This window comes from Corapipo altera, unplaced genomic scaffold (genome assembly GCF_003945725.1).
Source record: "Corapipo altera isolate COAL_440 unplaced genomic scaffold, ASM394572v1 2c, whole genome shotgun sequence".
Taxonomy (NCBI): Eukaryota; Metazoa; Chordata; class Aves; order Passeriformes; family Pipridae; genus Corapipo; species Corapipo altera.
This window is the reverse complement of record NW_020884923.1, coordinates 3,245,163-3,260,464: the sequence shown is the minus strand read 5'-3', so window position 1 is coordinate 3,260,464 and position 15,302 is coordinate 3,245,163. Positions and strand designations below refer to the sequence as shown.

The window sequence follows — 15,302 nt, the reverse complement described above, 5'->3', positions numbered from 1 at the left end:
CATTACAATAATGGATAAAGGACCTTTTGTTTCACTCCTTGCAGAAAGGATGAAGGATTTTTAATTGCCTCTTACATCTTTTTCATTGTCCTCTCAATACATGTGGAGACAACACAGAGACATCACAATGTAATAGTAATGTAATAATAATACAGAAGTCTCCATTTTCCCTGCAGCTCATTTTTCATTCATATGGCAAATTGTTACCAAGAAATAAAAATATCTGCATATAAGTTTATTTTAAGTCTTTTCCTATTCCAAAATCAAATGGATTTTTAACAGGTCAGCAAAAATTCATCTGTGACCTAAGTACTGTGAGTAGAAAGCTTCTCTGACATTATGATGCAATCAAAAGGATTGCAGAAATGTGCCTTTTCCATTCCTGACAATTCACAATCCTTTACAGTAGACACTGTGAATGCTTTAACTCTCCCATAGGAATTCCTCAATTTTTCAGCTGTAATTATAGATGACTATTAGTGAAATATTAAACAAGACTATTAGAAAAAAAAATCAAGTCAAATTTGCATGACTGCTATGTGACTAGCCTTAAAAAAATTAACCTCAGTTCAAAAGCAAAATTTAAACACCTAATTTCCTAATAAGATTGTGACTACAGTTTTGTAGTTTTGCTATATTACTCATGTTAGAAGTAGGTTGTACCTAAACAATTATCTACTAGATAAATAGCAAAACTGTATTTCTTTTCGCTTTGCATTTCACACTAGCCTCAGTGAATATGCATGGAATCTCCTAGCTAATAAAAGCATAGATTTTAAACAGTTCTACAGCTAACTCATCGATATCATATTTTACTTAGAGACTCTCATATGCAGTTTTACTATTTAATTAGTCTTATTTTCTACAGGTTTTGAGAAGTTTGACAAATATTAACTTGTTATTTCACAAAGAAAAAAATCTGTAACATCTTTCCTTATTTGGTTTAGGTTAAGCATTGTATCTTAGGCAATTCTTTTTATAGCAGAGCTTGTAATTGCCCAAAGTTGTCTCTCAGGAAAGGAGAAATCCTACAGGCTCATTAGCTGCTGTAAAAATTCAGGAATTTTATTCCCAGAAAAATGCATGGATGTTTTCCAGTGATATACAGGCATCTCTGAAGGTCTGAGTTTGGGAAAATAATTCTCTGCCTAAGAATTAGTATCTTGTACACTATTTGTGTGTTTCTTTTCTCTAACATTTCCATTAAACCTTTGCTTTATGTTCTTTTTATGGATGATGGTGGATAGAAAAATGTGGTCTTTCAGATGCTATTTGTCTTTACATTGGTAGAATAATTTGATGGTACATGTCTCTGCCAACAGCTAAACACATAACCTAGAGAACAGCTTACAAGAAGCTTCTGTTGGTATGCAATAATATTCTTCCAGAAGACTGATTCCTGAACTTCTGGTTCTCCATATCTGTGTGTATGAAGTTGTCTTAATTTCTGTTTCCCTTTGTCTTCCTTAGTTTTCTCTTCTTTTTCTCCATCTTCTCCTCTTAGGATACAAAAGAAGCCAAAAGAGTATGTCAAGTCAATAAAAGTTAATAAGTTAGTAAAATTGCTAAACACAAAATTAAAATCACACACTGAAATAGGCTATTTCATCTTTTAATGAGGCTCAATGATGAGTCATGCGGTTCATGCAGTTCATGCACATGAGATGTATCCCTCTTCAGTCCAAAGCACTGAGTGACAGTCTGTTTAAGTCTGCAGATAAATTTATTGCTTTGGCACCTTGAAGTGAGAATGCTAACTGGCAGAGGCAGGTAATCAAGAATCTGCCAACCTTATTACCGAAGGGTCTGCTTCACAATTGTGCAGATAAGAGTTGCAGTGACAAAATGTCTGTAAGCTGACAGCTGTATGTCTGTATGAATGCCTATATGTCTAAGTGCTCCCCTCCAACCTCATGCATTTGAACTATCTGGTTCTCACAAATGTTGCAGAAAACTTTAGTTCTTCTTGCAGTTACAAGTCAAGCCTCAAGTTTTAAATTTTTTATTTCTGCCCACCTGATGAATTCATAAGTACCCACTCCAGAAGGAGACGGGAGTAAGAGTGTGTCAGCATCTGATGTGTGATTATCATCATGCTATCCCATTACAGAAAGTCAGAGTTAGTGGGCTGCCTTCCCCAAACACATGATCTGAAGAATTGTGAATTATTTAGAAGTTAATTTGACCTGTCAGCATGATAGATGAAAAGATCACAGAACTACATTTGAAGCCAAACTTTTAAGTTACACTATTAATTTCTGTGTATCTCTCTACAAACAGAATAACTGATGTTCTAAACTGCTTCTCTTCTCAGAATATACTTGACAAACTTTCACTTTCACTTGAAAGTTTGTCATGTTCAGAGTAGCTTCAGGGTAGCTAATAGTGCCAGGTACTTCACTCCTCACAGAGAATACAGGTATCACTGCAACTCACAGAGCCAAGCAGAGCAATCAACAGTGAAGTGACCTTGTAGGATCTGACAATAAAGTAATACCTACTCTGCTTTTTCAGGTTCTGATTTTGTTTCCTCTTTTTCTTCCTTTTCATCTTCTTTCACCTGCTCCTACAGAAAGTCAGGTTTAAAAATATGTCTAAACACTGTTATACACTACAGAGTTAGTTTAAAAGAATACCCAGAGGGCAGAATGTTAGGTCTGTTTGATTTTGTTAAACAACCAAAACTCTGAGACAAGATGATAATTCAATTTACATTAATGAAGAAACAATTTAACACTGAGCTAAAAGTAAACCAAAACACCATGTACTTAGAGAAGGTTGTGGAAATTCAAGTTTATGACATGAGAAAGAGTAAGCCCTAGTATTGATATGTGATTCCCTTAACAACATGTCAGAAAATCCAGAAAAACAGAGATGCAAATTTCATTTCAAGACTATACTAACATATGAAAGAGGGAAACATACATCAAAAATAAAAGAAACAATTTACCTGGATTTTTTCCTGTACCTCAGGCATTGGAGCTAAGGAGGGAGTGCTCAGCAAGTCACTCAAACCAGCATTTGGATTGTGAGGGATTAATTTATACTGTCCACCTTCTCGTTTCAAATCCAAACCAAATATATCTGAGAGTAGATCACTCTCTTCTGATAAAGTTTGCAGATCTGTCAAGTCTTCTGTAGGCAATGCAGTTTCCGTTGGCTTTCTCTCCCCTTCTTCTCCTTCCCCACGCACCTCATCCTGAGTGGGATCTGGCATATTAGCTAACAGTTCAGCCACCTTGATTTTCTTTGCTCCTTCTACTAAGCTTCCTCCAAGCAGCAAACTGCAGATAATGCGAAAGAAGCCCCGGACAACACTAAAAGCAAAATGTAGTAAGCCCATCAAAATACTCCAATAGGAAGAAAACAAAGCCATGACCATGTCCTTCATGGTCATTTTCTTCACTTTTTTCATCTGTTTCTTCAGGCTTTTCATGCTGAGCATTTTCATAAGAGTCATTAAATTATACTTGAGAGCTACTAATGCTGATTTCACGGTCACGAGAGAGAAGAAACCCATTCTAGGATCTTCTTCCTCAGGGTTATCTTTCTCATTCTCCTCTTTGTTTGCTGACCTTTCATTCAGATCTGACTCAGAGATCTGGGCAGCCAGTTGCATTTCAAAGATGGTATCCTCACAGAAGTTAACAAAAAGCTCCATCTTTTCTTTCTCCCCGCCTTCATTTACAACATCAAATATAAATTGTCTCTTTGACTCTTTTACCTGAGGTTTCTCCCACTGAGTCCGACTTGACTCACTTATTTCGAAATAAACTCGTTCAATGCGCTTTGCGCTGCCCATGATTTCTATGCGTCCAAGGAAAGGCTGAAAGTAATTTAGCACACTCTCTGACAGTTCAAGAAAGGTTTGCAAGCGGGTATCATGGGGCATGTGCTCTGACAGGTTTGTCAGGAGAACAGCAACATTGAAACCAATGTCTTTTGCAGGTTCATGAAATCGTTTCACAAACTCCTCATAGTCCAAAGTCTCATTCTCATCTGTTTCAGCACATGACAGCAGAAACTCAGTTTCAGACTGGGTATAATGCTTATGGCTTTCCATTGCCCTGTGAAAATCCCTCTTCGAAATTATCCCTTTACCATCAGGGTCATATTCTTTGAATGCATCAGAGGAAGTCAAATCCTTCAATTTTAAGAACATATCAAAAAACTTCAGAATCATCTCCACATTGTTCGATGATTCCACAAGCATATCGACCATTTGCTTTCCAATAGTTCCATTCACAACATTACCTAGATGTGATGACAGGATATTAGAGATAATGATGGCAGCAAATGTTTCATCAAAGAAAAGTGTATTATAATGACTAGTGAAATAATCAAAGACTAAAAATTATAAACTATTGGACAACACACTCATATGAGAAGCTAGCAGTAAAATCAGAAATCTTTTACTGATAACATTACCCTAAGACTTGGAAAAAAAAGTTAGAGAAAGGAAGAGCTAACAAGGCTTGTTGAGAGATATCTGTTACATCTAAAATAGAACTAAAAGTGGGGCAGCATATTATGAATTTCACTGTAGCACAACACAGACAGAGCTAGTGTCCCATTAGTTAGCAGGACCGGCTCAGTAGGTTATTCATGGAGCACAGCCTAGAGTACTAAGAATTCACTTTGCTTCTCAGTGACCTATGAGCAAAGCAGTAGCAATGCATGCTACGCTGCAATCTATGCTGCATTTACTGCTCTCCCATTCTCTCAGGAAAATATAATGGGATACACATAAGAAGCAAAGAGTAAAAAAAGATCTTTGAATCATCTATGTGTATGTCTGGTTACTCTAGCACTAGAGGCATTCATACTATAGAGAAGCTAAAGCAATAGTAGTATTATTTCTTGACAATGGTTATATTCCCTGAGGAATCATAATTTCAGGACCTTGAACCTAGTCAGTCACTAGACAAATCAAAGCCTGTTCTTTATGGTTAAGAGCAATACCAAAATAAATGCAATATATTAAAGGTGCTAAAGTGACTGATAAACAGTTCACTTCCTAGAACTCAAGATTTCAACTTAAATAGTCAAAACTTTTTCATCTAAGCCAAAAGAGAAACCAAGTTCATGGAAAGAAAGTAAATCTTCTGCTAGCCCTGGATTTTATACAATTCTGGCACTCAGAATTAATATCATTTATATTAACTGCACTAGTTAAATCTCCCATTCACTTTCAGATGTAAAAACTCTTCTGACAACTGAGACGTGAAAATTAAAAACTTTAAGGAAAATAGAGCATTATTTCTCAAATGAAGAAAATCGCAAATATAAAAACTGTTCAAAAACTGTGAAAGAGGATTTCAAATTTTTACTACCTTCCAGCATAGACAGCAACATGACAACCATATCTTTCTGAAGATCCATCAATTCCTTTAGCAATTCAATTTGACTGGAATCCTAAATAATGAACACAACATATATATATAATTGATATGTTTATTTCTTTGACATTCATATATGTGCACGCATATTTCACCTTGTAGAAATGAAACTTTGAAATCAGGAAGCTAGTAGTGTCAAAACTTGTAATACAGTGAGAATATATTTGACTGCTTGATTCCTTACAGTACATTTACAGGATCAAACATTTATACTATCATCTGTTTAGAGGGCAGTAATTTAATAACGGCAAAGTGAAAACTGAAGGTGATGAAAAAATTTAAAACAATAACTCGGTATGTCAAGCTCACAGATGATGCTTCTAAAATATTGTTGCTTTTCGTGTAATCAAGTTTACAGCTATGAAGACTTGTAAAAAACAGTAATAGCAGCAGCACACAGAGCTCAAAGTGTAACACAATTCAGAATGAGTGGTTCCATTATGGGTCACTGAACTTTTTTGGGGGAGAAAAAAAGTTGAAATAAAAATTAAAAATATTTTTTAATAAAGGTCTATTAATTAACATTCTTAGACATACATTATATATATTTTTACACATCTTTTATCTCATTGGACTTTAAATCAAGTTTACTATTTCATTTGCCAATGATTTCAACCTGGAGTCTATCTGGATGGATTTATTCAACTACTTAGTTTCTTCCTCAGCAATACTGTTGCTTCATGCCATTGATAAGGCATATTTGAGCATGGATGGACTTCAGAGAATGGTACAAAAATATCAAGGTACTTTATGGCAACTTACATCTTGGATTAAAAACAGCATAAGTTGGAAATAATAAAGATTTCTAATTGGTTTGTTTTGTAAGTTTTCATTATAAATCTTTTAACTTACAAAAGTTGCTTGCATACTGGATGATCTTTGTTCATTTAGATTGAAAATTTTACTTTCATTTTCTACCTTATGGAGATTTCTTAAGTATGACTATTATCGTGTTATTGCTTCCTAGTACTAGACTAGCGAGCAAAAATGCAAAAAAATACCTCAAAACTGAAACAACACAGTGATTTAGTTTTGTTCCCTTTTAAATCTTATTTCAAATGTTCTTCAAAAGTGACAGGGAAACTTATGATTGAAAGAAAAAAACAAATACTTAGCCTAGGCAGGTCCCTTTTACAGTCAAGAGCCATATGGCAGCTCCTTATAAATCCACTTAGTTACAGTAAACATCTTAGAAAACTTGCATTTCAACAGAATCTGAAAAACTTCACCATATATTCCTGCAATAAATATAAATTAACAAAAGAGCCCACGTCTATTCTGGTATTTCCCAAGACTCTGATGGTCCCCTTAAGGAGTTTCCAAATGGCAAGAGCTTGAGCTTCATGCAAGAGAAAGACATCATCATTATTTGTCACAAGTTTCGAGTAGACTGTGCTTCTGTCATCTCACAGAACAGTGTAAGTAACTCTACACACTACAGTGGATCCTGTGCAAAGCTGCTTGGCTATCTTTAAAGAGGCAGGATTATTATCATTATTTTCTAGATGCAATAATTAAAAGATGCTGTGAAGCCACTCTGGGCACAGCTGAGAATTTAAACTTGTCATTACTTTAAAAACAAATCTTGCCAAAAGCCACATCATATTTCATAAATAACACATAGCTACCACGTGTTTGACTCACTGTCAGTAACTATTTAAATACCTCTTTCCATGTTGTTTTAGTGGTACAGGAAGAAAGCACAGTAGCCACCATGGTGGTCTATGAAAATATTGACTGTTTTGTCAATTCTTAAAATTCTACAGGCATTTTAAATGCACTTTAGCAAAAATTCAATGCATTATTTTGCAAAACAGGTTTGACTGAGCCGTCCCTTCACTATTTCTATAGTGAGTACTCACATTCAAAAGCAATTCACCCATGATAAGGTCTGACTACTCTAAATCTCTGCTGAGAGTGGAAATAGCTTAGATGCAGATGGTTTGAACTGTAGTGAATAAACATGAACCAGGGTTCAATGCAGGCCTCATCAATGAAGATGATGGGTCCTGTGTAAAAGGATCATGAAAAACTTCAGAAAACATTGTGACAGAATTTTGGTACAAAAGACTGAAACTGAGAGTTCTTTTTGAATATCAGTGATATGCTTCATTTCCAGCTTGATCTAATCTGCTTTGTGCCTGTGGCCAGCAATCCAATTACAGGCCCACCATTCACATCCACTACAGTTTTCTAATTTACTCCCTCAATTCAATTGTATTCTATCACCTCTCCCTTTTCTTCATATTTCCTCTACTAACTGGTATTATTAATGACTCAAACATATTAATATGTTTGGTTTTGTTTACAAAAATGCTAGTAACTTATAAAGGAAAAGTAAAACAAAACAATACCTGAGACAGCTTCATCTGCATGTGGGCAAACACATGAAGGAAACCAACGACAGCATCCCACAGCCTGCTATGTGCCAGACTTTGCTGATTCCCAGTACATGGCCCCTATGTTCAGGTAACAAAACAGAAAAAAAAAAAAAAAGCCAAACAAAAAAGAAAACCAGAGTTTGTTTGCAAGAAATGCAACAAAACCAGGAAGAAAGATAGATAAGCAGTGCATAGTTTGGGGTTTAGGGGTGTCCTTTAGAAACTGCTATGAAAAATTAAACATATCTAGAATTACGTATCCAAGACCACCACTAACTGTAAACAATGCCTACTCCTAATAATCATTCTGCCTCTGTTTTGGACAAGTCTCAACATACTAATCGAGGACCACAAAGTGTGTAACTTTAAACAACAAAATCTTCAAGCTGATTCTTTCCTATGTACTTCTGTAAATCAGGAATAACTTTTATAGAAGGTTAATGCAAAATGTGCCTAAGGGATTAGAGAATCAGTCTCCTGAGTTTTTCCTCACAGCATATTCTAGCTGTTGTAGAAGACAATGCTAAAGAATATTTAAAAAGAAATCCAACTTCTGAAAAGAAGGAATACAAAATCTTTCGAAGCCTCAAAGGGCAAGAAAAAAGTTCTCCCAGATAAAAACACTACTTGTGATTTGAGAAATTCAAATACATTAAATATATATACACACATATGTATGTTGCCTCTTCTCATATTTATTCAGTCCTATTCTATCACATTTCATCCTCATGAACTATAAAATACTATTTTCATATTAATGATCTTCATCTGAATGAAAACAATATAATAGACACCTAATAGTCTAACGAAATTCTCTCTAACCTGCTTATTATTTGCAGATACAAACTGTAATATTGTTGACTTATTTACATGAGGAATTATTGCAGAAGTAAATTACACCGAATTCTTAAGATATCTTGGAAGAACTGCTATATAGTTATTTTCACAGAAATTATCCCAATCTCATTTATTGCTGAGTCCACCTCAAGTGCATCTCTACAATTCTCAAATGCAACATGTGAATTCATCATTTCAAACACAGCGTTGTTGCCTTAAAACAGCCTTAATCATGACAGAAATCTCTATCTAATGTTATATCGACTAAATAGCAACTATGATCTGCACTGACACTAGTTACTCAATGGAATAAAATTAAAAACTTTAATGTGGGTAACACCACTGCAGTTTAATGCAAATTAAAAACTAAACAAAACTCTACTATCTTATTAACAACCAAAGGATGTTTATTAATAATTTTAATTTTTAATAAATTGCTATAGATTGAAAAAGAGTAGTGACAGATATATATATACTTGAATATTTTACTTCCTACATAAACAAATGCACCAATGTTGAAGCACAAATGCATCTATTTTATATTTCTATGTTATATCTAGCTACTTTATATTTTTATGCCAACAGTATGAATAGTTTTCTTTCAAATCCATAAAATTCAAAATAAATTAATTTACCTGGATATACTCTGTAAGAGTATTGAATACTTGTTTTGCAACCTGGATGGCTTTGGAAAAATTTCGTTGTCCTTGCTCATCAATAACATCCTTCCCAGAATAATACCAATAGAAATCACTAATGGATTCCTAAAAAAAAAAAAAACAGTTGCAAAAAGCACAAAGAGATTATGTAGTCAAACTGCCTCTAGCTGGTTATTCAGCAACATAAGAAAAACAACTTTGATAGTATTCCAGTTTGGAAAAGTATTTACTTATAAAGGCTTCAACTGACCCCTCCCTAAACGATTCTAAAGTACTACTTCAATAATTGTGGTTTCATCTCAAGGGAATCAATAGAAAAACAAATACACTGAAATAAATAATTATAAAACCCCACAGCAAACCTCAAAATAAAATTAAATAAAAAATTAGATATGTTGGTATTTGCTCTTAGAAATACAACAGCCTGCATTCCGAAAAGGAGTGCTCGGTAGCACTGCCCTGTTGTGTGCTGTTCGTTAAACAATGTCTCTTTCTACTGCATGCTTGACACTTAGTCAATAATGGGAGTAAATGTTGTTTTGTGTGCATGATTCCTCTCTCCATCTTCCCTAAAGCCAAGCTTATTAAAGTTTCAACAAAGCAAGCAACGGAATTAAAATCATTGTATTGTCCCTACAACTTCTACAGAATGCATAAGGATATAAAGCAACATTGATAACAGGAGCAATGCAAAAAAACCCAAACAAAACAAAACAAAAGAAAAAAAAAACAAACACAAAAAACCTCATCCATTTTCAAAGTTTGGAATTCTCAAGTCAAATAAATAAATGGCTAAGGGGAACTAGACAAATAAACAAACCAATAAAAAAAAAACCAGAAACATACCAAAATATATTATTACCTACAGTGATTTTCAGAAAGATGAAAATTACAAGTAAAAATTATTAACATTTATCACAAAATATGTCTTTCACATGGTTCAATCTGGAAACAAATCAGAATCATAGAATCATAGAATCAGATTGGGTTGGAAAAGACCTCCGAGATCATCGAGTCCAATCCCTGGTCCAAATCCAGTCCATTTACTAGATCATGGCATTCAGTGCCATGTCCAATCTGCGTTTAAAAATCTCCAGGGATGGTGAATCCACCACCTCTCTGGGCAGCCCATTCCAATGCCTGATTACTCTCTCTGTAAAGAATTTTCTCCTGATATCCAACTTAAATTTCCCCTGGTGGAGCTTAAGCCCAGCCCCTTGTCCTATTGCTGAGTGCCTGAGAGAAGAGACCAACCCCCACCTGGCTATAACCTCCCTTCAGGTAGTTATAAACGGTGATGAGGTCACCTCTGAGCCTCCTCTTCTCCAGGCTAAACAACCCCAGGAATTTTTATTACATCCTACTGGGTTGTGACAACGCAATGTTTTCCTATTTAAAGATTTGGGAGATAATTCAAATTAGATGGTTGAAGGGTTTTTAATCTAGCACTGTGCTTTTGTTTTTCTTTTTGCCTTTTATTTCCCTCCTTAGAAAACCATGTGCTGTTCTTATGCTTCACTTCACACCAGCCTATGACTATTTATTCATACAGAAGCCAGTGTTCAGACTAAATCAGAACATGGATGAAAAAGCAGCTGGCTAAAGCTGAACTTGAGCAATACAAAACGCTCCTCAGTCACAGGGTAGTTTCAGCCAACAAATGGCTACTTGAGTTCACTGATACACTTATCCACCTTCTGCCCCCTTTCCTTAGTTAACAGGCTTCACTGCATTCTTGCACATAATGGTTGAAAACGGTCTTTCACACTTATGACACCTTTACTCTTCTGATAAAAAATATAAAGAACCATAACCGTAGAGAATTTCAGCCTTTCTCATCAGTTTGGGCTACACTGACCAGAAAAAATATCATGACAAATAAATGTGCTTCTCTAATAAAAATTAACATTTTGTGACAAGGATTAAATATGATTTTGCTGGAAAGTAAATTTTTTTTCTGGCAGTAAACCTTATATTACTGAAAGAAATTCCAGAGAAATTAGGAAACCTGAAGTCTCCTCATACAAACTTCTGCTGTATGATCAAAAGTAATGAAAGAATAAATAAAAACTGCAAATATTGTATAGAAACAAGTTATTGTTGTCACCTACTTAATTAGTATATAAGTTACCTACCTGAACTCTTAATAAGTAATCCACAGTAGAAATTATAATATTAACAGTTGTGTTGTTGCCAGTTTGAGTTCTTAGGTAATTCTGAAAATCTAAAAATTAAAATAAAAGTTTAATTTAAGTGATAAACCTATTTCTGAAAATTAATTCTGATATAAGGTGATCTAGAAAAGTCTATTATAGAGGCATGGATTTTTTTTTTCACTCTTTTTTTTTTTTGCAACAAACCATTGTATAGAGTTTTAGCATTTTATTGCAGAGATCGCATACCAGTGAACTTCTGAAGTCAGAAGCTTGCTCGTCTATTTCACCTGTAAAATTTAACTTGGCCTTATTTTAATCTCATTTATAACTAGAACTACATCAATATCAACCTAATTATACCTATATATTCTGTTAAGCAAAATCAAAATTAAATCACATAATTATACAGACATTGATAACTAAGTCAAAAATAGGTCCAATGGCTAAAACAGAAAACTATCCTTTTTTTTATTATTATTATTCCTTAAGAATGACACAGAGAACACAGGGAGATGTATTTAATGATAAAAATACACAATACCATACATTTTTGCTATGTGTTTTTATATATTTAAAAGAAATGCTATTTCTTCAAGAAAGGTATTGTGTACATTGTAATTTCACATACAATTCTCACTGACATTAGTGGCAAACAGCACACACCAGAAAGCATATAAATGCCAAAGGACGGTGAATATAACTTCCCGTTACATTTCGCCATGAATCTTCCCTGTCTAGAAGTCATAAACCATGTACATTTTCCTACATAAATCTACCTTTCCTAGCTGGTCAAGATTCAAAACTCATAATTTTGGAAACCATTATGTTTTTAACAACCTTAACTTTTCTACAAAGTTAAGACTGTTAAAAGATCTGGTAGTTTAATTCCACATACTTATTTTCCTTTCAGGTACAGCCTAGCAGCAACTCCATATTTCACAACATTTTATGAAGGCTGCCAAATCTTCACCAATGAAGAGCTTTTATTTGCAGTTACCATCACCTTGACTTGGTTGACAGGCAGCCTGCCCACAAACCTGAATTATGTCCTTCACAAAGCAATTGAAGGAAGCGGAAGAGGTCACAAGTGAATTCATCATCCTGCATCACCTTTTCTCCTGTAGAAAGGACAGATTAAAGCAGGTTATCACAGTCTGCCAAGTAACACCCCACAGCCTCTGAAGAAAATCTCCATAATTAATATTAAGAAAGAAAGAAGGGGAGAGAAAATTTATAACCTCCAATCTATCTGAAGCACGTATTGGGTTGTGCTTGGCAGATAGTTATTTGGTTATAAAAAAAAGAAAAAATTAAATTACAAAACTTAACTTTTGATTTATAAATATGGCAGCATGAGCTTGGCAACATTTTACAAAAAATCCCTGATTTACATTCTTGTTTGACTTCACAGGGCATGAATACTTCATCACATACAAAGGTAAAAGCTGGATTAATTTGGTTCCGATTCATCACAAAACCAGGTACTTAAAATACAGAATGAGATTTAATCAAACGGTGATGAAAATCATTCCTCAAATAAACTATTAGATTTTAAAATATTCTAAAATAACCCATGAAATTTACAGCTATGTGCATTTTCAAGAATCACTTAGGCTGAAATATTTAATGATTTAGCACCTGTCTGTTGCTGACACAAAATGTTGGGCATTTGTCTCCCTTGACAAAATAAGGCAATAGATTTATAATGAATTAAGACTAAATGCCAAAATGCTTTACTGAACTAGCCCCTTCATTTCATGTTTTTGATAAATAGCTAATAGCCAAATGAATAAAGCTTCAAATTATTTTCTTGATTTTTTTCACAAGAAACAATACACTAAAAAGCCCTCAATTAACCACTGCTATGTCAAGTACATCAGTAAGTGCAGTTAACTTAGTACAGGGACATCATGAAGAGGAAAAACAACTATTCACCCAGGAAAAAAAAAATCACAACTGAGGAAAGTGTAGAACAGCTAATAAAATGGCACAGGAGGACAACAATATAGATGTTAAAAAAAATAAAGGCCACCTATTGAAAGTAAAATTCCCATTTAGGACCTTGAAAATGTATTTGGAATATATATGGCAAGAAAAATGGAAGTCACAAAAAATCGACTTTTTAAGACTATACATCCTTCAAATATGTGCTATTTGTAGACAAGAAAAGGGAGATAAAAATGTAAGCAAACTGCAAAAGAATTTGGAAGAATTTTTGTTCAGGGAAGACAACTGAGGCTCTACAAAGACAATATCTTTAGTATGTGAACAGGAGACCAGAAGACTGAATAAAGGAATTAAAATTTAAAAGAAAAAATAATTCAAAAATATTACAGATAATATCTAAATTAACAGTTACTTCCATACAGTTGTATTGGTGCATCATTCTAACTATAATGTCTACATTTATAAATTACTATATTATTATAAGTAGATTATTACTGTTTGTGCTGGTTTTGGCTGTGATCAAGTTAATTTTCTTCATAGTAGCTAGCTGAATTGTAAACAGTGTTTAGTACAATTTGGAATATAAATAAACATGATCAGCAGTTTAACTTTACATAAAGTCATGAACAATTACAAGTTCAAGCTAATGGACTTATCCATCCAGAGCCTGTGAATTTTAAAGTGAGAAGCTTCAGTACAATGGTAAGAATAGGAAGCAAAAGCATTTTGAAAACTGATATGAATATTTTAAAGTACAAAATTTCACTCTTTTCTGTTGTCATTAAGTCATAATCTTTTGTATTAATAGTATACAGCACTAAGGTATATGTCAACATAATTTCTTGTAACACAGGGAAAGATAAAATGCTCTTTCTCCTAACTCTAGATGTGGACTTAGGGCAGTCGTAAACAATATGCAATTCTTTCTCCAAGGATGAATTAAAATACCGTAAATGACATTCCACGACATTTTTCTCCATTGCATTTATAAGTACCAGACACACAGTTTTTCAGCCACAGAAGACTGAAAAGCCTTTCAGCTAATTAAGCAATGAAAAATAAATTACTGTTTCTATCCAAGTTGATTATTGTATACATACAATATATGCCCAAGAAGGCAAAATCAGGAGTGGCTGTGCTCTTAAAAGTTGGATAATATTATCCAACATCATATGCAGGTTCGGCCCAGCAAGATACTTTCATGTGTTGCACGGCAAAAGCCAGAGTGTTGAATATTCTGCAGGATTAGTCACTCTCTTTTTGATTTAATTCCTTTCATGCTTAAAGTTACACTTGGAGTCACATGCTTTGTTGGTCTAGATGAATATTTATATATTGCAAAAGCAAGCATTACAGAAAGCCAAATATTTGGTGAAGCCTGTACCATCACACACGTAATGCACGTAGCTTGACTGCTGAGATGGTAATGATTTTAGAAAATAACTCAAAGGGAACATTGCTTGTAAAGATCAAGCCCATAAAAAGCCCAACCTTTTCGTGCATACAGGTACCACTGAATCAAAGCCAATAAAACTACAGAGTAAGTTACAGTTTAATATTTTTTGACCTCTGTTTTTCTTGCCCTCTTAGAAAGTAAGATTTTTCATAACAAGAAGGAAAACAAGTCTCCAATTAAAATGTTATACAGATTAATTTATGAAGTAATCTCCTGGCTTTTAATACACTTACTGGAGTTTGGGATTTTTTATTAAATGAATTCCATTTTTAATATTGGAAGGGCTTGGAAAGGTCTTTTAATTAGCTCCACTGTAAATAAAACACACCATGAATACAAGTTATTGAAAAATTCTTCAAAATCAGAAGGTGTTTAGGTACATCATTACATATAAATTGAAAGGTCCATTCTTTTTAGAAATATTTTTTCATATTTCAAAATGAAGCAACCCCCCCCCCCCCCCATCA

The 15,302-nt window shown here is 34.1% G+C and overlaps 1 protein-coding gene across 8 annotated transcripts in view; it reads right to left on the bottom strand.

Moving 5' to 3' along the window:
* RYR2 (ryanodine receptor 2) overlaps nucleotides 1–15,302 on the bottom strand; it is a 381,847-nt gene that overhangs the window by 24,756 nt on the left and 341,789 nt on the right. For 4 of the 8 annotated variants that reach the window (XM_027657253.1, XM_027657256.1, XM_027657255.1 and 1 more), the window contains 8 exons: nucleotides 12,470–12,550; nucleotides 11,412–11,500; nucleotides 9,253–9,381; nucleotides 7,754–7,858; nucleotides 5,334–5,415; nucleotides 2,951–4,254; nucleotides 2,502–2,566; nucleotides 1,352–1,499 (listed from right to left, as the gene is read on the bottom strand). In XM_027657253.1, coding sequence (XP_027513054.1) covers nucleotides 1,352–1,499; nucleotides 2,502–2,566; nucleotides 2,951–4,254; nucleotides 5,334–5,415; nucleotides 7,754–7,858; nucleotides 9,253–9,381; nucleotides 11,412–11,500; nucleotides 12,470–12,550 — 2,003 coding nt within the window. Of the gene's footprint in view, nucleotides 1–1,351; nucleotides 1,500–2,501; nucleotides 2,567–2,950; nucleotides 4,255–5,333; nucleotides 5,416–7,753; nucleotides 7,859–9,252; nucleotides 9,382–11,411; nucleotides 11,501–12,469; nucleotides 12,551–15,302 lie in introns of those variants that run through there. The other 4 variants (XM_027657254.1, XM_027657259.1, XM_027657260.1 and 1 more) reach the window with 2 other exon arrangements.